We start from the raw sequence: 27,938 nt of genomic DNA, 5'->3' as shown, positions 1-27,938 counted from the left end.
TGATATAGAAAGACATACAATAATAAATAATAGTCTCTCTAACTCTGTTTTCTCTCTTTCCAAACTTTCCATATTGCTAGTGTTCTTCTACATTTACAAACTTGAAACTGTTGTAAGCATCAAAGCCAGCAATAGCAACTACTTACTTATATATCAGTTCCAGAGTTTTCATGTTTTCTTGCTGAAATTCTATCTTCAAAGCTTCAAGCCTTTTAACTAACAAGAGAGGTCTGTCTTCTCTTTCTCTCCTACTTCTTCAAGTTTACGTAAACCATCCCTTTTTGACAATTTATAATCTTATATCAGAATCTTTGGTTAGAACATCTGCTACAGTTTTACTATTAGTTATACGAGTATGCAGTCTTGTTAACAATCATTGGATTCTTGATGGGATCTTATTGTAGGTTTGGTGCAAGAAAATGGCTCCTTCTGAAAACGAAGAAATCCCCATGCTATCAAGTATTCGTTCTCAGCTATCGGATGAACATATGGATAATGAACCACAAAGGCTTTCTTCTAGGACGCGGAGCGCATCGATGTCCATTCCAATGTACGCAATGGATTCTTATGGAAGTAGAAACCACTTCGTATCTCATACTGGTCCTTTGCGGAGTGAAAGCAGAGCTCCCATGAAACAACAAATGAGTGGTCCACTGAATAGTAATTGGAAATCTGGTGGTAATGTAGTGTGGCCTGTGACAGCTCTGAAGGGCCGCACATCAGCAACAGTCCAAGCATTAGAGTTTCCTTCTTTTAACGGAGCAGATAAAAAAACCTTGCCCGATGATAATCTTTCTGTCAAGAACGAACATTTGTTGAGGTCTGGGCAGTTAGGGAAGTGTAATGATCCTTATTGCACAACATGCCCAACATATTACAATTTCAATGCAACACAGCAAAAGAAGGATTCAACCCGCTTTGAATCGAAGGTTCTTTTCTAACTTTGAATACTTGATAAATTTGATAGCATCATTATTTCTGCAGTAATTATCTAGCTTCAGAAGTATTCTCATCTGCGGACTATGTAGCATTATTCCTATTTGTATTGTCCACTGTTCTCAAAAAATTTAGACTCATATATCTTGAAGCTTGCCTCGAGAAATGTTTACCAACAAAGCCCACACCTTTGCAAAAGGCACTTTTGTGCCAAATGGTTCGGTTTAACCTAAAGGTATTCATAAGGTATATCTAAGATTAGGGACACATCTTTCTCTAATCGGACTACGGAATGTGCCTTCTAAAGATTTTTTTCATTTCTCTAGTGTCTAGTTCAAGTAATGTATAACAGTCATTGTTAGAAAGAATGTTGAGTGACCCCATGGGTCATGCCTTATGGTATTGTCTTACATTTGTTTTTTTCCCATTTAAGTATTATGAGTGTATAATAGTCTTTATAACTGAACTGTTGATTTTGCCACCTTGGAAATGGAAGTGTTGTTCTTGCCGCAACATGTAATTTGCATGATCTTCTTATCTTTTACCATTCTATATTTCTCATTCTCCCTCTCTTGATGTTGTAGAATCTTCCCAAGCCTGTGATGAGAACTATCTAGCCAAATGTAAAATAATGATTATGGAATACTTAATGTAAATATTCTTCTTTGGGAACAAATACTATTTATTCTTGTGTTGTTCCACCATTAAATGACCATTGAGTAATCTAAGGAGTGGTTGATCGAGTTGTAAGTTATTGTTGTATCTTGATTATTCATTTATATGCATATGCCGTATGAGATAGTTCATATTGCTCTCGTTCTCCTCTCTATTGCTCTTTAATGAGATTGCTAGAATTTCCACTCACCATTATCGTTCTCTTATGATTCCTAATGTCTTAGTTTCATCCCAAGCTGATAAAGTGGAAGCAGTAAGGCTACTTATGCAGTTTTCTCATTATGGCGTGCTTTTTTTGTAGTTCCAAAATATTCTATCTGGAGATGCTAAAGGTTGGATGAGGAGATCCTTTTCCTTTCTAGGTTCATATTCCCCTGGTATCATGAACCCTCATGCTAAAGTTGTTCAACGGTGGAACAAATTCATTGTGATCTCCTGCTTGGTAGCAATATTTATAGATCCATTGTTTTTCTTCTTGTTGTCTTTAGACAAGGTATGGTTTCTATATTAATTTATATTGTACCATTAGAAGTTTATATGAAAGTATTTTTTTTTCCTACGGAGATGATACATCAATTTGTATTCTTATAGGTCTTCCTTTCAACTACTTGATGAATATAAAGACACATGCACACAAATTTATACTTTCAAGTTTTTTATTTAGAATGGGATTTACATCAAGAGGAGCTTAGAATAGTTTTAGTATGCTGTTTACATCAAAATGAGTATCAGTAAAAAAAAATGTCATCATATACTGGGCTTCCAACTTGTAGACTATACAATGGAAGTAATTAAAATTTTATTTCCACACTACTCATGCTGGTGTCTCATGGCTTGTAGGTATATTATAAATTTATATTGTACATTTAAGTATTAAGAGTACTTCATAGGCTACTATCTTTAAAAGAAAAAATGGAAGAAATCTAGGTTCATGAGCTACAAAACTAATCATGAAATCAACCTAGACCGGTCATTTGAAGATAAACAGAATAGGAGAAAGTGTTTGGGGAGATTGTGTGTAGTTAAAAGAGGTGTTGTTACTGATGTTTACTTGTTTGAAACTTTTCTTCTACTAATAGTGCATCATTATTTTGGTGCGTGTTAAGTGTTATCTTTGTTACGGGTGTGTCATAGTTATATTAGAATTATTGGTCATTCCTACTTTTATTTTTATTTTGTACTTTTGTGACAGGATAATCATTGCATAAAGTTTAATTGGAAAATGGCTAAAGCAATTGCAGTCGTGAGAAGTATAACTGACATAATTTTCATTTTGCACATACTTCTTCAGGTAATTTAATGATTTTCTATATGTATATGCCTTTTGTTTTTTTGTTTTTTTTTGTTTGTTTGTTTGTTTGTTTGTTTGTTTGTTTTTTTTTTTTTAACATTAGACATTGATTTATTATTCTATATGCTTTTGCTATGACACTTCATTTATATGATTTACATTTGGCACATACTTCTTTAAGTAATCCATTGGTTTTCATTATCCAAAATCCTTTGTATATCAATATTCTGTTTTACTGACTTTCAGTGACTTGTTCCTTATCTTTTTCATATGGATATTGATTTATTATTTTATACGTTTTTGCTGTGGCACTTCATGGGTAAATTTTTTGTTTTGGTGATACTTCTTCCGGCAATTTATTGATTTTCCATGTATCTACAAAATCTTTGTAATTCAAGACATTATATTGGAAGACTTTTGTCTTATCTTTGTTCATGTTGATATTGAATTTATTACGTTATATGCTTCTGTAATGGGTACTAATGGCTCTCTATGGACATAGTGTACGTTTCACATGGTAGTCTGTTGTTTTTCCATGTATTTACAAAAGCTTATTTTGTTCAGTACGCTATTTTATAAGGCGTCTGCCTAATGTTTTTCACATAAATATGGATTGATTGTTATATGCTATCGTTAAGACTTTTGCCTTATCAATTTAAATTGGATTTGATTTATTGTTTTTGATATGGAACTTCATAAAAGTAGTTTACATTTCACCCATACTTCTTCAGGTAACCTACTATTTTGTAGTTCAGTATATTAACTAATTAGACTTATCCTTTATCTTTTCTTCACGTCGATATTGATTTATTATCTTACATGCTTATGCTCTCGCACTTAATGGGTATAATTTATGTTTCGCACGTACTTTTTAAGGTAATGTATGAATGTTTTTAAGATAACACACTTCATGGTTGCCTAAGACATACATTCTATTAAACCAAATATTTGATTTTATTACTGTAGTGCTTATTATAGATTTTTTCTTTCATTTAATCATGAACTAATGCAAGTTATAAACATTTAATATAAATTTTTGTTGCAGTTCAGGTTGGCTTATGTTTCTCCTGAGTCTAGAGTTGTGGGTGCTGGAGAATTGGTTGACCAACCAAAGAAAATTGCTCTTCATTATTTCAGAGGATACTTTTTCATGGACGTGTTTGTTGCATTGCCACTACCTCAAGTAATGTTAACTCATATTGTTATAAGGTCCAAAAGCATTTTCGATATTATGCCTCGTTATTCCTCTAATGGTTTATTTATTTATTTTCTTATCATAGTAATCATACATAATACCTGTAAGTTGGAACATAAAAGAATCATTATGTTAGAGTACAATATCCTCCAATAAACCCTGAAAAGGTTTGGATATGCTCATTTGATGACAAGTACTATCAGGTTCACAGTGTTATTCTAAAATATGAAATAAGTCCTGTATCTGATCCTCGTAATGGATATCTTGAGGTGTGCGATTGGAAATATTTTTCTTTTTCTTTTTGTCTTCTTTTTTGCACAAGTCTTTGAATTTTCATATTTGATAACTATTAAAAATTAATCTCCACAAGTTGGAAACTGGACTGATTATGTCATTTCAATCTAGTTATTCTAAAATATGACACTTTTTTTCAACTAAATCAAAAAATTGTGTGTAGACAAACATTGGTGCTTTAAGAATGTATTGAATATATAGAGTTACTAAAATTACTGAAACAAACATAAGCATCACTTGTTGTTGTTGTTTTTTTTTGTGTTTGTGCAGATCATGATATTGTGCGTCATACCTCTTTTTTTGGGATCATCTGCTGCAAACTTTGCAAAGAATCTCCTACCGGTTACAGTTCTTCTTCATTATTTACCTAGATTCTGGAGGTTTCTGCCTTTGCTTGCAGGACGTTCAGCAAGTGGCTTTATATTTGAGACAGCATGGGCTAACTTTGTCATCAATCTCTTCATATTTGTGTTGGCTGGGCATGTTGTAGGTTCGTGTTGGTACCTTTTTGGGATACAGGTTTGTGAAGCCTTTTTACATTCGAAAATGATTAGTGAACCGTTGTCTTGCTAGAAAATGTCATTACATCCTATCAGCACCATGACATGTTTCTCCTATTAGGCCGTTGACCAATTGTCGTAGCTAACTCTATATTTTGGATGCATTGTAAAATATCTTATACATTTTATCTCTCATCACTACATTTTAGCTATATGTTTGTACTCAGTCACAGAGTGGCTAATCGAGTGCAAATAAAAGAACAAATGTAGCGGTTGGTAAATAAAAATGACTGATTTGACTTCTTAATTTCTTGATGACATTTTTCATTATCTTAACACGACTAATTTTGCACATATAATTTGTTCTTGATGTAAAGTTGCTACATGTGTTGTTACAGAGGGTAAATCAATGTCTTCGAGATGCTTGTGCTGACTCAGATTTGAAGATATATTGTAAAAAGCTCACAGACTGTGCGTATTCAATGACTCCTGATGACTTTAATAAAATACTTGGGTGGAAAGACTGGAAAGATAATATAATTGCTACTGACTGTTTTAAGAAAGATGGCCACTTTTCTTATGGCATCTACGCTCAAGCTGTTAAAATTACCACTATACCAAGTATTGTTACCAGATACATATATTCTCTTTTTTGGGGGTTCCAGGTACTTGATATCGCTTCTTTATTCTTCATTGATAATTTTGTACTAATTTTATATTCAAATAAGTTTTGTAAGAAAGCTGAGTTATATCTTATTGTTCACTTGAAATAAAAGAATAAATGATAGACGTGTACTGAGGTTTTAACTTAGTACGTCAAGGTTATTAATCACCCCCGAAGTTACTTCCTTTATTCGTTTAAGATCTTTTGAATGTTAATGAATTGTTGAATGGTATTTTCTATTGCTTTGATTCCCTTATAAACACTACCTCAATGAATTTGTTCTCAACGTTCATATAATCCATTTTAAGTTGTGAAGACTTGTACATAAGTGAAAGACTTTGATGGTGAAATATTTCGTTTCATAATTTGATTTGTGTATCGATATTATCTTTAAGGATATTCTTTTTTCTTTAAATTCTCCTCTTGATTGTTTCCTGGCGTATAACGTTATTCTTAACAAAGTTTCTTTTTGTATTATTATTGAGTAGCAAATAAGTACGCTGGCAGGAAATCAAGTTCCTAGTGATTTTGTATGGGAAGTTCTGTTCACTATGGGTATCGTGGGGCTTGGCCTTTTTCTCTTTGCTTTACTTATTGGTAATATGCAGAATTTTCTACAAGGTCTCGGACGGAGGTATGATGTGCTTTCAACATAATTTCTTGGTAAAATTTCTTTTTGTTCTGAGCATGAAATCTTATCCTTCCACTTCTTTCATTATGCTCTCGTAATATTTCCCAAGGAATATAAGAGTTTCTGTGTTTCTGTGCTTGTTTTATACCTCTAATCAAAGTCAAAAGTTTGAAGTTATTTGTTTCACTTGAGATATTATCTTCAAAACATATTAAAATAGAGTTTATACATTTTGACAGAAACTGATGATGCATGCACATGGAAGTTCCTTAAATCGTTTCAATTAAGTAATGCTATTAGACTCTAGATTTACTATGTTATTTAGTAGTTTCCTATTTAATTTTCAAATAAAATTATAACTATTATTATAACTAGTAATGTGGTTTTTAGTATAAACCAATGTAAACTAGAAACAAGTTAGAATTGAAGAAGTCATATATGTTTCAAACCCTGGTAGAATTGGGTATTTTTTCATCAACTTTAATTGGGGTTTAATATTGTTGGTTGCTTCTGTTGACGATCACATCTTAAATTTTATAAATATCACAATATTTTGACATTATATACATCATTTTTTTTCTTTTCTAGAGTGCAAGATTCACTTTAATGTTCTCATTTATTTGTATTTTCAGGAGGCTAGAGATGCAACTTAGGCACCGTGATGTTGAGCAATGGATGAGTTATCGACGACTTCCTGAAGAATTAAGAAGGTATTTAATGTTTTTCATATGGGTATTCCATTCCGTGTTTTTTTCTTCTCAGACTTGAAAAATTATTCTGTGTTTTTATCACAAATCATAAAGTTATGGTTTGGTTCACTTTTTATTTGGGTCAACCTGGAATTAGATTATTTACTTCATATTCATCCCATGGTGTGTTTGAAAAGTTGCCACTATAATCATGAAAGTGGTTTTTCCCTCTCATGAGACGGTCAAGTAGGATGGTCTCTTAATTTTTTGAACATTTATTTGTCATTTTCATATACATTTTTATTGTAGACAAGTTCGGCAATCTGAACGGTTTCATTGGGCTGCCACACGCGGTGTAAATGAAGAAGTGCTACTAGAAAATTTTCCAGAAGATCTTCAGAGAGAAATCCGTCGTCATCTCTTTAATTTTATCAAGAAAGTAAGCTACATGTTGCATTTCAATTATTATAGTTGAATTTGTTAAATTTCACTTGTTCATTGTAAGTTATGTACAATTTATGAAACTTTTCTGGTATTAAAAAAAATTAAACTTAAAATTAAAACCAAAAATTAAAATTAAAATTGTTTTGTCAAGTAAATGTTTTCGTGCTCTTACTCTTAGGGGAAGCATGTTATCATTAGTCCAAGAAATTTATTTGTTTTCTTGTGAATTGAATAACACCATTATCACATTAATTGTTGTTAGACAGAGTGAGTCAAGAGGGCATTCATAGGAAGGTGTACGCCCTTACCTTTCATTCAACTATATCTTTAGTCTTATTTTTGTAAGATATACATTATCAGATCATTTACTACTTCCATCCACGTCAGTTTAAAAATCTATCCCACCCTTGTCGATTCTCCAACCTGCTCCAATATTTTCTCAGTAATATGCATACCCAGTTTATACTTTTTGTCCAAGTGGAGCTACTGTGGACTAGAGAATGAGGGTGCTTCTATTCCTCCTAAGCAAAATTAAATGCTAGCACGTAGTTAGAGTATGGGAATGAACTCACTGACAAAGAAGCGTGAAAGACTTTAAGAAGTAGAATTTTTTTATTGAGATGTTGAGATTGTTCAAAGTTAAAGCTTGCCCGAGTGCATATAAATCATACCAAGACCCTTTACTTATTAGAGGCAGGTCTCCTCATATGCCACTTCTCAATACATCGTACATGCACTGATGTGAATCTGAACAAGAATGACGCTTGAGCTTTGTTTGTGTTTTTCTGCACAGCCAAGTCAGTATGTGGGCCTATTTTTGGGCTCGTTGTTAATCTCTTAAGTTTATATGTAAACTTTGACATTAACTGTTATTACTCATCACTTTTATGTAGGTTCATCGAATTTTGATAGCATAGACTAGGTTTCCTTGACCTTCAAATCTTAAATGTGACTTCGAACTCCCTCCTGTGGTGCTAGGAAAAAATGTCATAGGCTAATATGGCCTAACAAGGTGCCACATATTAAAGGAAGGCGTAGATAGTTTTTGTATTTATCTAGTTATTTTACTTTTCTAGCTCTTCACTTTGCTTGGAGTACAACATTTCTAGGGTACAAATTATATCAATGTTTTCTCTTTATCCATGTTTGGTGAAGCCAGTCATTGTTCTTTCAGCGATGTACTATAAGCATTATATTATCTCCATAACAATTTAACTCTTTTTGTAGATTCGAATTTTGGCACTAATGGATGAACCAATCCTAGATGCTATTTGTGAAAGATTAAGACAAAAACTATATATTAAAGAGAGCAAGATATTGTACTATGGAGGTGTTGTTGACAAGATGATTTTTATTGTGCGGGGGACGTTGGTGAGTGTTGATGCAGATGGGAATAATGCTCCCTTATCAGAAGGAGACATTTGTGGGGAGGAGCTTCTTACATGGTGTCTTGACCACTCTTCAACGAGCAAAGGTATGTCTTGCACTTGCCTAGTTGAGATCTCCCAAATATTAGAGCTCCAAAAGTGTATCATACATTCATATGTGCCTCTATTTCCCCTTCTCTGGTGGTAGTTTGAAGTGAGGGGGGGAGAGGTTAATCAAGATCATGAAGCAATCAGTTCTCTAGTTTTCATTTTCCTTTAAAGGTTGACTGTGGATGATTATATTATGTTGCATCCTCAATGTTTTGCAGATGGAAGAAAAATCAGAGTCCCAGGGCAACGGTTTCTTTCCAACAGGACAGTGACATGCTTAACAAACGTGGAAGCATTTTCTCTTCGAGCTTCTGATTTAGAACAAGTCACTGCTCTTTTCCCAAGATTCTTGCGGAGCCCACGTATTCAAGGCGCTATAAGGTAATACCATATATCTATCTTGCGTGAATACTTGGATAGGCATAACAAAAATAAAATGGCATGAATACGTGGATAGGCATAACAAAAAAAAAAATGTATGGTTACATTCACGTAAAACCTAATTATGTGCATCACATGTCTATATTTTAAGAAAACCAGTTGTTCTTTAGGTATTTAGCGTTCATTCAGCCAACATATAATATGAAAAGAAAATCAAACGATAGACAAATTCTTATTGGTTTTCAATAAGAATAGCCAAAGAAAATAATAATAAATAACAGAAAATCAAATGATATATTTATTGGTTTTCAGAAAAACATGTATAGGGTATATACATGTGGTAAATGCATATGTCTACAGGGTATCTTCTTCATGAACTTATTCCCAGCATATATTGCTACTGTTTGCTCTTGTCGGGACCTTGTGCTGGGACTTCTCACTTTTAGGCCTTTAGTAAAGCATAACCGAGTTTGGTACTAACCATGACTAATTCCTTTAGTGAGCTGATATACAATTTGAGGTTCCCATTTCGGTCCATGTTTCGTCACCCACAAATAGTGACTGTAAGTATAGTACCTTACAAGCTCACACAAGAAGGAATTGTTTATCACTCTTTCAGGATGGTGTGCTAAGTATGCATGTATGCAACTTTGATCACCTTTTCCATGTGAAGTTTTCTTGTTTATTGAGATGCTACTACTTTATGAAGTTTTCATAGCAGAATCCTCATAATTTTTGCATAACTGCAGAATTTTTTTATATTGTCTAAAACCATATAGACATTAATATTTCATATGGACACCATGACAGGTACGAATCACCCTATTGGAGAGGGCTCGCAGCAATTCGCATTCAAGTAGCATGGAGATACAGAAAGAGGTGTTTAAGTCGGGTGGAAACCTCTAAGAGTGAGTCTAAGTATTTATCAAGGTAGAGTGGATCCTTCTGTAAAATTCATAGGGAATATACATGCTCCCCTGTCAGTTATCAGGGAATCCCAGTAAAAGGCTCCAATAGAAAAGATGTAAATATCAATCATTGTAGGAAATTTGAATCTATGTGCATAGTTAGTTGTTTAAACAACTTTTTGGTTGGATATAAATACAGAATTTTCTGTATGAGATACAGTAATAGCTCATTAGTTATGTACTAGGTTGCCTTTTATTAACAGGAGCTAATTAATTACCAATGAAAATACTGTATAATTCTATGAATAATTCATTGTCATTTCGCTTCAGGGGTATTTGCAAGCTCTTTGTTGTTGATATATGTTAGATATTTGTGGCATTGGACCCCAGAAACTTTGTTATTTGAACATAAAGCTATTGTGCAGTGCTCCAGCACCAATATGCTGCTTTACACAAGCTTAAATGCTTAATGTGTTGTTGTTTATTCTGTTAGTTCTTGAAGTGTCAATCTACGCCTCTTAGTAGAGAATGGGACGCGGATAAAAGGGAGTAAGCTACAAATCTAAAGAAAAGGAACTCATTTCGAAGTACCAACTGTCCAAATGAACCTTGGTCTTTCCAAGCCAGATCACCGTTCCCATGGTACATGTATAAGAATTCATTTCTACACTTACAGCATTATATCTCACTACCTCAGCACATAATAAGGCTGCTTGCCTTTTGAGTTTTGACAAATTTATGTTTGCCTGCAGCCTCAGCTCCTCTGACTGGATATACACTTGCAAGGCCTGCAAGTATGTCCTCCGCATCCCATCCACTCAGGTACCTCAAGTCATTCACCACCCTGCAGATCCCCAACATGCTCTCAACCTTACAGCAACCCCTGCCTACCTACAAACCTTACTCGCCATCCACTCACAAACCCCTTACCTACTAAATAATTTTTGATAAGTCCAACAATTTACTACCCGTATGTAACGCATGTGGGGAAACAGTCATTGGATTCCGCTATAACTGCACCCCCTGCGATCTTGACTTCCATGTCATGTGCGCATCCATGCCTTTCTCACTCAAACATCAATCCCACCCTCATCCTCTTAACATTGCATTCAACCCTCCCTATCCAACCAAAGGCTTCTATTGTGACATGCCAGAGATTGGGGTCCAAATATTGAATCTACCGGTGCAACGCTTGCAAATTTGATGTTCATCTAGACTGTGCAACATCTAAGCCTAGAATTTCAGAGATATGATTCAAGATCAGATCAGGCTTTCATACACTAATAGATCTATTTGGGGTGTGAACAATGATTGTTAATACTCTAATAGATGTTCTTACAGATCATACATTATATTGAGGTATGAACAATGAGTGTTCATACCCCAAATAGGTATGAACAATGATTGTTCATACTCCAATAAGTGTTCATATTATTCATACATCACATAATGTATGATCAGTAAGAACAATGAGTGTTTATAACTTATGTTGAGATATGAACAATGATTGTTCATACACCAAATAGATATGAACAATGATTGTTCATACTCCAATAGGTGTTCTTACTGATCATACATTATATTGAGCTATGAACATTGATTGTTCATACCCCAAATAGATATGAACAATAATTGTTCATATGAATAATGAGTGTTCATAGTTCATATTGGGGTATGAACAGTCACTATTCATACTCCAATAAGTGTTTTTACTGATCATATATTATGTTGGTGTATGGACAGTATGAATAATGAGTGTTCATAACTCATGTTGAGGTATGAACAATGAACAATGATTGTTCATACTCCAATATATGTTCTTACTGATTTTACATTATATGGAGATATGAACATTGATTGTTTATACCCCAAATAGGTATGAACAATGATTGTTCATAACTCATGTTGAGGTTGAGGTATGATTCATTCGGTGATTATTCATACTCCGATAAGTGTTCATACTGTTCATACATCACATAATGTATTATCAGTAATAACAATGATTGTCCATATGAACAATGAGTGTTCATAACTCATATTGAGATATAAACAATGATTGTTCATACTCTAATAGGTGTTCTTACTGATCATACATTATACTGAGGTATGAACATTGATTGTTCATATTCCAATAAGTGTTCTTCAATGTATGTTCTTCTTGATTTTTACATGATCATACATTTTTGTTTCATACATACATTATATATGAGATATGAACATTGATTGTTCAAACTCCTAAATAGGTATGAACAATGATTGTTCATATGAACTTGATGATTATAGGTATGAACAACAATGATTGTTCATAATCATGAACAATTAAATATAGGTATTATCGGTAACAATCATTGTTCATACTATATATCTATAAATAATGATTGTTTACTCTAATAGGTGTTCTTACCGATCATACATTATAATTTGAGGTATGAACAATGATTGTTCATTAAATTGAACAATGATTGTTCATTATATATATCGGGTATACTTGATATTTCATCTACCCGAGCCGTTTTTAATTTCGCGTCAAGAGTATACTTGAACTTTCATCTACCCGGTCCTTGTGAGTGATTAAAAAAAAAAGGTGTCCTTACGAGTTACTAATCTTTCCCGATTTGTCCTGGAGAGTTTCTCCCTGCTTTGCAATATCGTTATGACTATATGGCGTATGCAAGGCAAGAGTTGTGTATCGAATACAGATGGGGTTGGAAACTTTAGAAATACTTGCTATTATTTTAGGATATATGGTTGGTGGTTAAAAAAAAGGCCCTCTTAAAACCCCTGGACATGATAGTTTCCGGGAGTTTTCTTCCAAACTGCTTGGGATGTGGTTGGACCAGTAATTATTGACTATGTCCAGGAGTTTTTCTGTAATGGTGTCTTAAACCCCAAGTTAACTTTTATTTCTTTAATTCCTAAAATTTCATCTCCTGAACATATTTCAAAATTTAGACTTGTTAGCCTTTGTAATTTTGTTTATAAAATTATTTCAAAACTTTTAGCTAATAGATTCAAGTGTCATATTTATAAGATAGTGTCCCCTTTCCAAGGATCTTTTGTTAAGGGTAGGAATATAAATGATAACATAGGCCTTGCTAGTGAAATATTTCACAACATGAAGAACAAGTATAAGAAGAAGGAAGGCTGGGTAGCTTTAAAATTTGATATGACTAAATCTTATGATAGAGTAGAGTGATCTTTTCTAAATAATATTTTTGAAAAGCTTGGTTTCTGTGAAAAATGGAAAACTTTTATTAATCAATGTTTATTTTCTGTTTATTTTGAAGTGCTCCTTAATGGCTCTCCTTTGGAACAGTTCTTCCCTCAAAGGGGATTGAGACAAAGGGATCATTTATCTCCTTATCTCTTTATTCTTATTTCTAAAGCTCTCTCTCTCATGATTAATAAAGCTGAAAATTATCATGCTATACATAGTATTAAAATTAGGAAGGATGCTCCTCCCATTGCTCATTTACTATATGTTGATGATTTACTGCTTTTCACTAAAGCTTCTTTAAGTGAAGCATGTGTTCTTAAAGATATTTTGCATGAGTATTATATGGTCTCTGGCCAAAAGATCAATTTTGATAAATCTAGTATCTATTTTAGTATGAATATGCATGCTAAACATAGAAATTTTTTGAGAAAATATTGACACACAAGAGAATTTTCAAATAAAGATAAGTACTTAGGGGTACCTACAATGGCGGAGCCTAGGTACACCTTGGCTCACCCTGAGTTTTGGTACAAAAAAAATTAGTCAATAACACACTCTTGAATAACTAACCAATGGTTGGACAACAAGTGACAATAAATGACAATACAAGAAATTGAATAAACACAAAACTGGAAATTTTCCCATTCCCTGAGGGCTTGAGCATATCACTATTATTTGTATTGTCAATTTTGCCTATAAAAAGGAAAATAGAGCAAGTGTCTCTATTCTCTAGTTAGATTTGCTAAGGGTCTAAAAGTAATTTTGTACTTTAATTTATTAGTTAGCTTTGAAAACACAAGTGCACATAGGTTATGATTGCACACTGCAGATGGTGTAGTTCTGTAAGTTTGTTCAGAATATGGTCTATAGCCTAACAAAAGAAAAACAATAAAAATGATAAAAAAAAAAAAAAAATAGAGAGTATAGACAATTAGATGCACCTTAACTACGGAAATTATCAATTAACAAAACAAACAAATTAATGAACTAATCTTTGCAATTCATGATCTTGTTTACTCCTATGAATTACAATAGGTGTGAGTTATATATGATCGTTCTTTCAAATTAAAAAAATTTCGTTACCTAAACTATAATATGATTTGATTTTAAAATTGACAAAATAAACTAGCAATTGTTTGTTTGCATTTAAAAAAAGCAAGAGACTAATAAATATTAAACTAAAGAGAAAAACAAGAAAAACACGTGTACCCTCTAATTGAGTTGCTTTGAAAATTTATAGTGCTAATCGGCTCACCCTGGAATAAATTCCTGGCTCCGCCACTGGGTACCTATTTTACTCACGGGCAGTAAGAAAGCTGATTTTGATTACTTGGTGGATATTGTACGTAATAAGATAAAAGGTTGGAGAGCCAGGCTTTTATCCCAAGCTGGCAGAACAATTTTGATCCAAGCTATAGCTCAAGCTACACCCCTTTATGCCATGACCTCGTATTCCCTCCCTATATCTGTTTGTGACAATACGGATAAAGTGTATAGAGAATTTTGGTGGCATGGGCATGATGAATCTAAGAGTATCTACACTATTGAGTGAGATAAACTTTGCAAACCTAAGTCCCTTGGAGGACTAGGTTTCAGGAAATTTTCTGATATAAACAAAGCTTTGTTAGCCAAACAAAGTTGGAGAGCTTTAAAGGATGAGAATTCCATCTGGTTTAAAACTTTTCATGCGGCTTATGGAAAAAAAGGTATGGGGACAGAACAAAAGTTACCACCTAATGCCTCTTACTTCTGGAGAAGGGTCAATAAAAGTTTTGATATGCTGCTCCAACCTTTCTATATGGACCATCGGGGATGATGCTCGTACCTCTGTGTTTAATGATTCTTGGCTTATGCTCCATGATCACCCTATACTGGTAAAGATTTGCACCCACCAGTGGGGATCCGAAAATACTGGAAAGTAAAAATCTCATGAATAAGGAAGGAGCAGCATGGAATGATCAACTTATTGACGAAGTTTTTGATCCTATAGTAGCAGGGTTTATCAAGGGAACACACATTATACCACATGATGGTGGGGAGGATGAGTTAACCTGGTGGCCCGCTACTAAAGAAAAATTATCTGTCAAATCTACTTTTCATATGCTTAAAGCAAAGGATTTAGAGGCAAGTTACTCTACTTTTCAAGAAAAAACTATCAGAAGAATTTGGAGAGCTCGTCTGGCAGCTAGGGAACAAGTTTTCATGTGGAAATTATACATGGATATATTGCCAACTGGAGAGAAGATACAAAGAGGATTAGAAACAATGATACTATGTGTTGCTTTTGCTTCAGGTAAAAAGAAATGGCGGAACACATCTTTTTTGAATGTGATTGGACTAAAGCTTTGTGGTTTGTTTCACCATTGGGTTTACGAACAGAGGTCAACAGAGGATGGTCCATTAGAAGATGGGTGGATGAGATCATGGAATGGTGTGAAAACAAGGTCCCTGACATAGCAAATTTGGGTGTGTATGCATGCACCATAATGGAAACTATGTGGGATAATAGGAATCTGGAGAAGTTTGACAAAGGAGCAGCGGATATGGGGTCTATACTAATTGCTACTATGATTAAATGGGAAAGAAGACTCAAAGTTTTTGACAGGGAGAATCCAAACCTTACTTCTTCTGTTAATACTAAATTTAGGAATATAAATTCAACCCATAGCCCACATGCTTCAACATCTATTAGTAATAATAATAAAATATCTACTTTACATTATCATATAAGTAACACCACTCACATGTCTGATTCTATAAATATTAGGTTTGACACTGCTTTTAATAAGAGATCTTTGTCAGGATCTGTTGCTGCTATGGCTTGGAATCAATAAGGAGCTTTACTTGCTGCTGTAGTGAGGAGATTCACAACAAAGTCAGTAGAGGAGAGTGAATTTCTTGTTGCCAAGGTAACAGTGAAGCTGGCGCAACACTTAGGAGGAGGAAAAATTCTTTTTGAGGGGGACAACATCAACGTTATCAAAAGTTTGAGCTCCCAGGAGTCTAGTATTGCTTGGTCTTTACAAAGCATTATAAAAGCAATTATCAGAACTGCTAATAATTTTAAATTTTCATGTTTTAGATGGTTAAGAAGATGTTTTAATGGTGAGGCTCATGATCTAGCTAAATGGGCTTACAGTTCCTCTGACATGAGTACTTTATCAAAATGTTGCTCAAATTTTCAATGTATCCCTTTAATTCTATAATATACAATTTAGGATAGTAATTAATTCTAAATATTATCTATGGTTTACTTGTCAGTTCTTTGGATTATTTCTTGAATATTAATAAAATGCTGTGAAATTATGTGATAATTTATGATTGTATTTTCGACTTTCATTCAAATCCAAATGTGGTTTTCTATTTCAATGGAAAATTTGACAATTTCATTGAAGTAATAATAAGAATATTGTTGAAGAAGAGAGAACATTTTTGAAAACAAAATAGTGGAGATTTTTTTTTTTCATTTTCCATCGAATCTTTTCTTTTTTGTAGTGATTTTTTATTGATTTTGTTTTTTGGTTTTAAATAACACCGTTATTTTGGGTGTTAAATAAGAGACACATGTCAAAAATATTTTGTAAGGTGTAATGGCTAATGTTTTCCACAATGGTGGAGAATATCCGGCCTCTAAGTTTATTAGTCAACAAAAACTAAAATTCGTAATCAGCTAAGACATTAGAAAAGACCATGCCAGTATATTCTCCTTGTCCTTTTTCTCCCTATCATATTTAGAACTTAAAAGTCAAGAATATAATCAATTCTTATTCATACAATTCCATATTATCCCAGAGCTCAAATCATTTTTTAACCACCCATTACCAAATACCAACACAACCAAGTCTAAGACGTCTAACCCATTGCAGCAGACTTTTGAAGTCACAAGTCATTTTGTTGGACTTGTCGCGGAAGTTTCGTAGATATAATAATAGTCTCTCTATCTCTGTTTTCTCTCTTTCCAAACTTTCCATATTGCTAGTGTTCTGCTACATTTACAAACTTGAACTGTTGAAAGCATCAAAGCCAGCAATAACAACTACTTACTTATATATATCAGTTCCAGAGTTTTCATGTTTTCTTGCTGAAATTCTATCTTCAAAGCTTCAAGCCTTTTAACTAACAAGAAAGAGGTCTGTCTTCTTTTTCTCTCCTACTTCTTCAAGTTTACGTAAACCATCCCTTTTTGACAATTGTTTAAGTCTAATCAGTTTTTTAGATTATTTTATAATCTTATATTAGAATCTTTGGTTAGAACATCTGCTACAGTTTTAGTATTAGTTATACGAGTAGCTTAGAATGACTATGCAGTCTTGTTAACAATCATTGGATTCTTGATGGGATCTTATTGTAGGTTTGGTGCAAGAAAATGGCTCCTTCTGAAAACGAAGGAATCCCCATGCTATCAAGTATTCGTTCTCAGCTATCGGATGAACATATGGATAATGAACCACAAAGGTTTTCTTCTAGGACGCGGAGCGCATCGATGTCCATTCCAATGTACGCAATGGATTCTTATGAAAGTAGAAACCGCTTCGTATCTCATACTGGTCCTTTGCGGAGTGAAAGCAGAGCTCCCTTGAAACAACATATGAGTGGTCCACTGAATAGTAATCGGAAATCTGGTGGTAATGTAGTGTGGCCTGTGACAGCTCTGAATGGCCGCACATCATCAACAGTCCAAGCATTAGAGTATCCTTCTTTTAATGGAGCAGATAAAAAAACCTGGCCCGATGATAATCTTTCTGTCAAGAACGAACATTTGTTGAGGTCTGGGCAGTTAGGGAAGTGTAATGATCCTTATTGCACAACATGCCCAACATATTACAATTTCAATGCAACACAGCAAAAGAAGGATTCAACCCGCTTTGAATCGAAGGTTCTTTTCTAACTTTGAATACTTGATAAATTTGATAGCATCATTATTTCTGCAGTAATTATCTAGCTTCAGAAGTATTCTCATCTGTGGACTATGTAGCATTATTCCTATTTGTATTGTCCACTGTTCTCAAAATATTTAGACTCATATATCTTGAAGCTTGCCTGGAGAAATGTTTACCAACAAAGCCCACACCTTTGCAAAAGGCACTTTTGTGCCAAATGATTCGGTTTAACCTAAAGGTATTCATAAGGTAAATCTAAGATTAGGGACACATCTTTCTCTAATCGGACTACAGAATGTGCCTTCTAAAGATTTTTTTCATTTCTCTAGTGTCTAGTTCAAGTAATGTATAACAGTCATTGTTAGAAAGAATGTTGAGTGACGCCATGGGTCATGCCTTATGGTATTGTCTTACATTTGTTTTTTTCCCATTTAAGTATTATGAGTGTATAATAGTCTTTATAACTGAACTGTTGATTTTGCCACCTTGGTAATGGAACTGTTGTTCTTGCCGCAACATGTAATTTGCATGATCTTCTTATCTTTTACCATTCTATATTTCTCATTCTCCCTCTCTTGATGTTGTAGAATCTTCCCAAGCCTGTGATGAGAACTATCTAGCCAAATGTAAAATAATGATTATGGAATACTTAATGTAAATATTCTTCTTTGTGAACAAATACTATTTATTCTTGTGTTGTTCCACCATTAAATGACCATTGAGTAATCTAAGGAGTGGTTGATCGAGTTGTAAGTTATTGTTGTATCTTGATTATTCATTTATATGCATATGCCGTATGAGATAGTTCATATTGCTCTCGTTCTCCTCTCTATTGCTCTTTAATAAGATTGATAGAATTTCCACTCACCATTATCGTTCTCTTATGATTCCTAATGTCTTAGTTTCATCCCAAGCTGATAAAGTGGAAGCAGTAAGGCTACTTATGCAGTTTTCTCATTATGGCGTGCTTTTTTTGTAGTTCCAAAATATTCTATCTGGAGATGCTAAAGGTTGGATGAGGAGATTCTTTTCCTTTCTAGGTTCATATGCCCCTGGTATCATGAACCCTCATGCTAAAGTTGTTCAACGGTGGAACAAATTCTTTGTGATCTCTTGCTTTGTAGCAATATTTATAGATCCGTTGTTTTTCTTCTTGTTGTATGTAGACAAGGTATGGTTTCTATATTAATTTATATTGTACCATTAGAAGTTTATATGAAAGTATTTTTTTTTCCTACAGAGATGATACATCAATTTGTATTCTTATAGGTTTTCCTTTCAACTACTTGATGAATATAAAGTCTTCAATTCCAGACACATGCACACAAATTTATACTTTTAAGTTTTTTCTTTAGAACGGGATTTACATTAAGAGGAGCTTAGAATAGTTTTAGTATGATATTTACATCAAAATGAGTATCAGTAAAAAAAATGTCATCGTATACTGGGCTTCTAACTTGTAGATTATACAATGGAAGTAATTAAAATTTTATTTCCACACTACTCATGCTGGTGTCTCATGGCTTGTAGGTATATTATAAATTTATATTGTACATTTAAGTAGTAAGAGTACTTCATAGGCTACTATCTTTAAAAGAAAAAATGGAAGAAATCTAGGTTCATGAGCTACAAAACTAATCATGAAATCAACCTAGACCGGTCATTTGAAGATAAATAGAATAGGAGAAAGTGTTTGGGGAGATTGTGTGTAGTTAAAAGGTGTTGTTACTGATGTTGACTTGTTTGAAACTTTTCTTCTACTAATATTGCATCATTATTTTGGTGCATGTTAAGTGTTATCTTTGTTACGGGTGTGTCATAGTTATGTTAGAATTATTGATCATTCCTACTTTTATTTTGTACTTTTGTGACAGGATAATAATTGCATAAAGTTTAATTGGAAAATGGCTAAAGCAATTGCAGTCGTGAGAAGTATAACTGACATAATTTACGTTTTGCACATACTTCTTCAGGTAATTTAACGATTTTCTATATGTATATGCCTTTTCTTTTTTTCTTTTTTTTTTAACATTAGACATTGATTTACTATTCTATATGCTTTTGCTATGACACTTCATTTATATGATTTACATTTGGCACATACTTCTTCAAGTAATCCATTGGTTTTCATTATCCAAAATCCTTTGTATATCAATATTTTGTTTTACTGACTTCAGTGACTTGTTCCTTATCTTTTTCATATGGATATTGATTTATTATTTTATACGTTTTTGTTGTGGCACTTCATGGGCAAAATTTTTGTTTTGGTGATACTTCTTCCAGCAATTTATTGATTTTCCATGTATCTACAAAATCTTTGTAATTCACTAATTCAAGACATTATAGTGGAAGACTTTTGTCTTATCTTTGTTCATGTTTATATTGAATTTATTACGTTATATGCTTCTGTAATGGGTCTGTAATGGCTCTCTATGGACATAGTGTACGTTTCACATGGTAGTCTGTTGTTTTTCCATGTATTTACAAAAGCTTCGTTTGTTCAGTATGCTATTTTATAAGGCGTCTGCCTAATGTTTTTCACATAAATATGGATTGATTGTTATATGCTATCGTTAAGACTTTTGCCTTATCAATTTAAATTGGATTTGATTTATTGTTTTTGATATGGAACTTCATAAAAGTAGTTTACATTTCACCCATACTTCTTCAGGTAACCTACTATTTTGTAGTTCATTATATTAACTAATTAGACTTATCCTTTATCTTTTCTTCACGTCGATATTGATTTATTATCTTACATGCTTATGCTCTCACACTTAATGGGTATAATTTATGTTTCGCACGTACTTTTTAAGGTAATGTATTAATGTTTTTAAGGTAACACACTTCATGGTTGCCTAAGACATACATTCTATTAAACCAAATATTTGATTTTATTACTGTAGTGCTTATTATAGATTTTTTCTTTCATTTAATCATGAACTAATGCAAGTTATAAACATTTAATATAAATTTTTGTTGCAGTTCAGGTTGGCTTATGTTGCTCCTGAGACTAGAGTTGTGGGTGCTGGAGAATTGGTTGACCAACCAAAGAAAATTGCTCTTCATTATCTCAGAGGATACTTTTTGATGGACGTGTTTGTTGCATTGCCACTACCTCAAGTAATGTTATCTCTTACACATTGTTGTATAACAACTAATATTGTTATAAGGTCCAAAAGCATTTTCGATATTATGCCTCGTTTTCCTCTAATGGTTTTTTATTTATTTTCTTATCATAGTAATCATACATAATACCTCTAAGTTGGAACATAAAAGAATCATTATGTTAGAGTACAATATCCTCCAATAAACCCTGAAAAGGTTTGGACATGCTCATTTGATGATGAGTACTATCAGGTTCACAGTGTTATTCTAAAATATGAAATAAGTCCCTGTATCTGATCCTCGTAAATGGATATCTTGAGGCGTGCGATTGGAAATATTTTTCTTTTTCTTTTTGTCTTCTTTTTTGCACAAGTCTTTGAATTTTCATATTTGATAACTATTAAAAATTAATCTCCACAAGTTGGAAACTAGACTGATTATGTCATTTCAATCTAGTTATTCTAAAATATGACATATTTTTTCAACTAAATCGAAGTTGAAAATTGAAGTGTGTAGACAATAAGACAAACATTGATGCTTTAAAAATGTATTGAATATATAGAGTGACTAAAATTACTAAAACAAACATAAGCATCACTTGTTGATTTATTTATTTATTTTTTTTTTTTGTTTTTTTTGTGTTTGTGCAGATCATGATATTGTGGGTCATACCTCGTTTTTTGGGATCATCTGCTGCAAACTTTGCAAAGAATCTCCTACGGGTTACAGTTCTTCTTCAATATTTACCTAGATTCTGGAGGTTTCTGCCTTTGCTTGCAGGACGTTCAGCTAGTGGCTTTATATTTGAGACAGCATGGGCTAACTTTGTCATCAATCTCTTCATATTTGTGTTGGCTGGGCATGTTGTAGGTTCGTGTTGGTACCTTTTTGGGCTACAGGTTTGTGAAGCCTTTTTACATTTGAAAATGATTAGTGAACCATTGTCTTGCTAGAAAATGTCATTACATCCTATCAGCACCATGACATGTTTCTCCTATTAGGCCATTGACCAATTGTCGTAGCTAACTCTATATTTTGGATGCATTGTAAAATATCTTGTACATTTTATCTCTCATCACTACATTTTAGCTATATGTTCGTACTCAGTCACAGAGTGGCTAATCGTGCAAATAAAAGAACAAATGTAGTGGTTGGTAAATAAAAATGACTGATTTGACTTCTTAATTTCTTGATGACTTTTTTCATTATCTTAACATGACTAATTTTGCACATGTAATTTGTTCTTGATGTAAAGTTGCTACATGTTTTGTTACAGAGGGTAAATCAATGTCTGCGAGATGCTTGTGCTGACTCAGATTTGAAGAAATATTGTAAAATGCTCACAGACTGTGGGTATTCAAAGACTCCTGATGACTTTAATAAAATACTTGTGCGGAAAGACTGGAAAGATAATAAAACTGCTATCGACTGTTTTGAGAAAGATGGCCACTTTTCTTATGGCATCTACCAGCAAGCTGTTAAAATTACCACTATACCAAGCATTGTTACCAGATACATATATTCTCTTTTTTGGGGGTTCCAGGTACTTGATATCGCTTCTTTATTCTTCATTGATAATTTTATACTAATTTTATATTCAAATAAGTTTTGTAAGAAAGCTGAGTTATATCTTATTGTTCACTTGAAATAAAAGAAAAAATAATAGACGTGTACTGAGGTTTTAACTTAGTACCTCAAGGTTATTATTCACCCTCCGAGTTACTTCCTTTATTCGCTTAAGATCTTTTGAATGTTAATGAGTTGTTGAATGGTATTTTCTATTGCTTTGATTCCCTTATAAGCACTACCTCAATGAATTTTTTCTCAACGTTCATATAATCCATTTTAAGTTGTGAAGACTTGTACATAAGTGAAAGACTTTGATGGTGAAATATTTCGTCTCATAATTTGATTTGTGTATTGATATTATTTTTAAGGATAATCTTTTTTTCTTTAAATTCTCCTCTTGATTGTTTCCTGGTGTATAACATTATTCTTAACAAAGTTTCTTTTTGTATTATTATTGAGTAGCAAATAAGTACGCTGGCGGGAAATCAAGTTCCTAGTGATTTTGTATGGGAAGTTCTATTCACTATGGGTATCGTGGGGCTTGGCCTTTTTCTCTTTGCTTTACTTATTGGTAATATGCAGAATTTTCTACAAGGTCTTGGACGGAGGTATGATGTGCTTTCAACATAGTTTCTTGGTAAAATTTCTTTTTGTTCTGAGCATGAAATCTTATCTTTCCACTTCTTTCATTATGCTCTCGTAATATATCCCGAGGAATATAAGAGTTTCTGTGTTTCTGTGCTTGTTTTATACCTCTAATCAAAGTCAAAAGTTTGAAGTTATTTGTTTCACATGAGATATTATCTTCAAAACATATTAAAATAGAGTTTATACATTTTGACAGAAACTGATGCATGCACATGGAAGTTCCTTAAATCGTTTCAATTAAGTAATGCTATTAGACTCTAGATTTACGATGTTATTTAGTAGTTTCCTATTTAATTTTCAAATAAAATTATAACTATTATTATAACTAGAAGTCATATATGTTTCAAACCCTGGTAGAATTGGGTATTTTTTTCATCAACTTTAATTGGGGTTTAATATTGTTGTTTGCTTCTGTTGACGATTGCATCTTAAATTTTATAAATATCACAATATTTTGACATTATATACATCATTTTTTTCCTTTTCTAGAGTGCAAGATTCACTTTAATGTTCTCATTTATTTGTATTTTCAGGAGGCTAGAGATGCAACTTAGGCACCGTGATGTTGAGCAATGGATGAGTTATCGACGACTTCCTGAAAAATTAAGAAGGTATCTGATGTTTTTCATATAGGCATTCCATTCCGTGTTTTTTTTCTTCTCAGATTTGAAAAATTATTCTGTGCTTTTATTCCAAATCATAAAGTTATGGTTTGGTTCACTTTTTATGGGTCAGCCTGGAATTAGATTATTTTCTTCATATTCATCCCATGGTGTGTTTGAAAAGTTGCCACTATAAGCTGTCTCATAATCATGAAAGTGGTTTTTCCCCTCTCATGAGACGGTCAAGTAGGATGGTCTCTTCATTTTTTGAACATTTATTTGTCATTTTCATATACATTTTTCTTGTAGACAAGTACGACAATCTGAACGGTTTCATTGGGCTGCCACACGCGGTGTAAATGAAGAAGTGCTACTAGAAAATTTTCCAGAAGATCTTCAGAGAGAAATCCGTCGTCATCTCTTTAATTTTATCAAGAAAGTAAGCTACACGTTGCGTTTCAATTATTAGAGTTGAATTTGTTAAATTTCACTTGTTCATTGTAAGTTATGTACAATTTATGAAACTTTTCTGGTATTAAAATTAAAATTGTTTTGTCAAGTAAATGTTTTCGTGCTCTTACTCTTAGGGGAATCATGTTATCATTAGTCCAATAGTCCAAGAAACTTATTTGTTTTCTTGTGAATTGAATAACCATTACCACATTAATTGTTCTTAGACAAAGTGAGTCAAGAGGGCATTCATAGGAAGGCGTACGCCCTTACCTTTCATTCAACTATATCTTTAGTCTTATTTTTGTAAGATATGCATTATCATATCATTTACTACTTCCAAGTTCCATCCATGTCAGTTTAAAAATCTATCCCACCCTTGTCGATTCTCCAACCTGCTCCAATATTTTCTCAGTAATATGCATACCCAGTTTATACTTTTTGTCCAAGTGGAGCTACTGTGGACTGGAGAATGAGGGTGCTTATATTCCTCCTAAGAAAAATTAAATGCTAGCACGTAGTTAGAGTATGGGAATGAAGTCACTGACGAAGAAGGGTGAGAGACTTTAAGAAGTAGAAATTTTTTAGTGAGATGTTGAGGTTGTGCAAAGTTAAAGCTTGCCCAAGTGCATATAAATCATACCAAGACCCTTTACTTATTAGCGGCAGGTCTCCCCATATGCCACTTCTCAATACATTGTACATGAACTGATGTGAATCTGAACAAGAATGATGCTTGAGCTTTGTTTGTGTTTTTCTGCACAGCCAAGTCAGTATGTGGGCCTATTTTTGGGCTCGTTGTTAATCTCTCAAGTTTATATGTAAACTTTGACATTAACTGTTATTACTCATCACTTTTATGTAAGTTCATCGAATTTTGATAGCATAGACTAGGTTTCCTTGGCCTTCAAATCTTAAATGTGACTTTGAACGCCCTACTGTGGTGCTAGGAAAAAATGCCATAGGCTAGTATGGCCTAACAAGGTGCCACATATTAAAGGAAGGCGTAGATAGGTTTTGTATTTATCTAGTTATTTTACTTTTCTAGCTCTTCACTTTGCTTGGAGTACAACCTTTCTAGGTCTAACCAGCCAAACCCATAACAAGAGTCAAATTATATCAATGTTTTCTCTTTATCCATGTTTGGTGAAGCCAGTCATTGTTCTTTCAGCGATGTACTATAAGCATTATATTATCTCCATAACAATTTAACTCTTTTTGTAGATACGAATTTTGGCACTAATGGATGAACCAATCCTAGATGCTATTTGTGAAAGATTAAGACAAAAACTATATATTAAAGAGAGCAAGATATTGTACTATGGAGGTGTTGTTGACAAGATGATTTTTATTGTGCGGGGGAAGTTGGTGAGTGTTGATGCAGATGGGAATAATGCTCCCTTATCAGAAGGAGACATTTGTGGGGAGGAGCTACTTACATGGTGTCTTGACCACTCTTCAACGAGCAAAGGTATGTCTTGCACTTGCCTAGTTGAGATCTCCCAAATATTAGAGCTCCAAAAGTGTATCATACATTCATACGTGCCTCTATTTCCCCTTCTCTGGTGGTAGTTTGAAGGGGGGGGGGGAGGTTAATCAAGATCATGAAGCAATCAGTTCTCTAGTTTTCATTTTCCTTTTAAGGTTGAATGTGGATGATTATATTATGTTGCATCCTCGATGTTTTGCAGATGGAAAAAAAATCAGAGTCCCAGGGCAACGGTTTCTTTCCAACAGGACAGTGACATGCTTAACAAATGTGGAAGCATTTTCTCTTCGAGCTTCTGATTTAGAACAAGTCACTGCTCTTTTCCCAAGATTCTTGCGGAGCCCACGTATTCAAGGCGCTATAAGGTAATACCATATATCTATCTTGCGTGAATACTTGGGTAGGCATAACAAAAATAAAATGGCATGAATACGTGGATAGGCATAACAAAAAAAAATGTATGGTTACATTCACTTAAAACGTAATTATGTGCATCACATGTCTATATTTTAAGAAAACCATTTGTTCTTTAGGTATTTAGCGTTCTTTCAGCCAACATATAATATGAAAAGAAAATCAAACGATAGACAAATTCTTATTGTTTTCAATAAGAATAACCAAAGAAAATAATAATAAGTAACAGAAAATCAAATGATATATTTATTGGTTTTCAGAAAAACATATATAGGGTATAAACATGTGGTAAATGCATATGTCTACAGGGTACCTTCTTCATGAACTTATTCCCAGCATATATTGCTACTGTTTGCTCTTGTCGGGACCTTGTGCAGGGACTTTTCACTTTTAGGCCTTTAGTAAAGCATAACCAAGTTTGGTACTAACCATGACGAATTCCTTTAGTGAGCTGATATACAATTTGAGGTTCCCATTTCGGTCCATGTTTCGTCACCCACGAATAGTGACTGTAAGTATAGTACCTTACAAGCTCGCACAAGAAGGAATTGTTTATCAGTGTTAATTTCGATATAAGTAGATGTTTGTTGGAGTGAAATGCAACTCTCTTTCAGGATGGTGCGCTAAGTATGCATGTATGCAACTTTGATCACCTTTTCCATGTAAAGTTTTCTTGTTTATTTAGATGCTACTACTTTATGAAGTTTTCATAGCAGAACCCTGATAATTTTTGCGCAAATGCAGAAATTTTTTATATTGCCTAAAACCATATAGACATGAATATTACACCATGACAGGTACGAATCACCCTATTGGAGAGGGCTCGCAGCAACTCGCATCCAAGTAGCATGGAGATACAGAAAGAAGTGTTTAAGTCGGGCGGAAACCTCTAAGAGCGAGTCTTAAGTATTTATCAAGGTAGAGTGGATCCTTCTGTAAAATTCATAGGGAACATACATGCTCCCCTGTCAGTTATCAGGAAATTTGAATCTTAATATGTTTATGTGCATAGTTACTTGTTTAAATAACTTTTTGGTTGGATATAAATACAGAATTTTCTGTATGAGATACAGTAATAGCTCATTAGTTATGTACTAGGTTGCCTTTTATTAACGGAGCTAATTAATTACCAATGAAAATACTGTATAATTCTATGAATAATTAATTTTTGTTTCGCTTCAGGGGCATTTGCAAGCTCTTTGTTATTGATATATGTTAGATATTTGTCGCATTGGACTCTGGAAACTTTGTTATTTGAACATAAAGCTATCGTGCAGTGCTCCAGCACCAATATGCTGCTTTTCACAAGCTTAAATGCTTAATGGGTTGTTGTTTATTCTAGTTCTTGAAGTGTCAATCTACGCCTCTTAGTAGAGAATGGGACGCGGATAAAAGGGAGTAAGCTACAAATCTAAAGAAAAGGAACTCATTTCGAAGTACCAACTGTCCAAATGAACCTTGGTCTTTCCCAGCCA

The 27,938-nt window shown here is 33.5% G+C and overlaps 2 protein-coding genes across 4 annotated transcripts; both read left to right on the top strand.

Annotated features, from left to right (window-relative positions):
- Positions 1-87: 87 nt before the first annotated feature.
- On the top strand, positions 88-10,615 carry LOC147521217 (putative cyclic nucleotide-gated ion channel 20, chloroplastic). Of its 2 annotated transcripts, none has more exons than XM_086598644.1 (14): positions 88-228; positions 405-929; positions 1,913-2,104; positions 2,804-2,902; positions 3,948-4,085; positions 4,662-4,910; positions 5,290-5,556; positions 6,044-6,189; positions 6,819-6,896; positions 7,185-7,314; positions 8,547-8,793; positions 9,016-9,178; positions 9,989-10,108; positions 10,580-10,615. In XM_086598644.1, exons 2-14 carry the CDS (start codon positions 420-422, stop codon positions 10,584-10,586), a joined length of 2,346 nt encoding a protein of 781 aa, XP_086454770.1. In that variant the 5' UTR covers positions 88-228; positions 405-419; the 3' UTR covers positions 10,587-10,615. The 2 variants fall into 2 exon arrangements, with proteins under 2 accessions (XP_086454770.1, XP_086454816.1); XM_086598690.1 differs by having other exon boundaries at positions 104-228; positions 417-929.
- On the top strand, positions 88-27,644 carry LOC147521216 (putative cyclic nucleotide-gated ion channel 20, chloroplastic). 2 transcript variants are annotated; one of them, XM_086598740.1, is made up of 14 exons: positions 88-145; positions 17,353-17,433; positions 17,655-18,179; positions 19,163-19,354; positions 20,058-20,156; positions 21,169-21,306; positions 21,942-22,190; positions 22,568-22,834; positions 23,323-23,468; positions 24,042-24,119; positions 24,420-24,549; positions 25,785-26,031; positions 26,252-26,414; positions 27,261-27,644. In XM_086598740.1, exons 3-14 carry the CDS (start codon positions 17,670-17,672, stop codon positions 27,367-27,369), a joined length of 2,328 nt encoding a protein of 775 aa, XP_086454866.1. In that variant the 5' UTR covers positions 88-145; positions 17,353-17,433; positions 17,655-17,669; the 3' UTR covers positions 27,370-27,644. The 2 variants fall into 2 exon arrangements, with proteins under 2 accessions (XP_086454866.1, XP_086454905.1); XM_086598779.1 differs by lacking the exon at positions 88-145 and having other exon boundaries at positions 17,258-17,433; positions 27,238-27,644.
- The last annotated feature ends 294 nt before the right edge of the window (positions 27,645-27,938 follow it).

The sequence above is a fragment of the Coptis chinensis genome, chromosome 1 (assembly GCF_015680905.1).
Source record: "Coptis chinensis isolate HL-2020 chromosome 1, ASM1568090v1, whole genome shotgun sequence".
Taxonomy (NCBI): Eukaryota; Viridiplantae; Streptophyta; class Magnoliopsida; order Ranunculales; family Ranunculaceae; genus Coptis; species Coptis chinensis.
This window is presented reverse-complemented; position numbering and strand designations above follow the sequence as displayed.

Excerpts from the sequence above, each read along its gene's own strand:
- LOC147521216 (XM_086598740.1), top strand. The coding sequence starts at position 17,670 with ATGGCTCCTTCTGAAAACGAAGGAATCCCCATGCTATCAAGTATTCGT. Across the intron at positions 22,191-22,567 it reads GGTACCTTTTTGGGCTACAG|AGGGTAAATCAATGTCTGCG; the intron begins GTTTGTGAAGCC and ends GTTTTGTTACAG. Across the intron at positions 26,415-27,260 it reads CGTATTCAAGGCGCTATAAG|GTACGAATCACCCTATTGGA; the intron begins GTAATACCATAT and ends ACACCATGACAG.
- LOC147521217 (XM_086598644.1), top strand. The coding sequence starts at position 420 with ATGGCTCCTTCTGAAAACGAAGAAATCCCCATGCTATCAAGTATTCGT. Across the intron at positions 5,557-6,043 it reads CTCTTTTTTGGGGGTTCCAG|CAAATAAGTACGCTGGCAGG; the intron begins GTACTTGATATC and ends ATTATTGAGTAG. Across the intron at positions 7,315-8,546 it reads TCTTTAATTTTATCAAGAAA|ATTCGAATTTTGGCACTAAT; the intron begins GTAAGCTACATG and ends CTCTTTTTGTAG.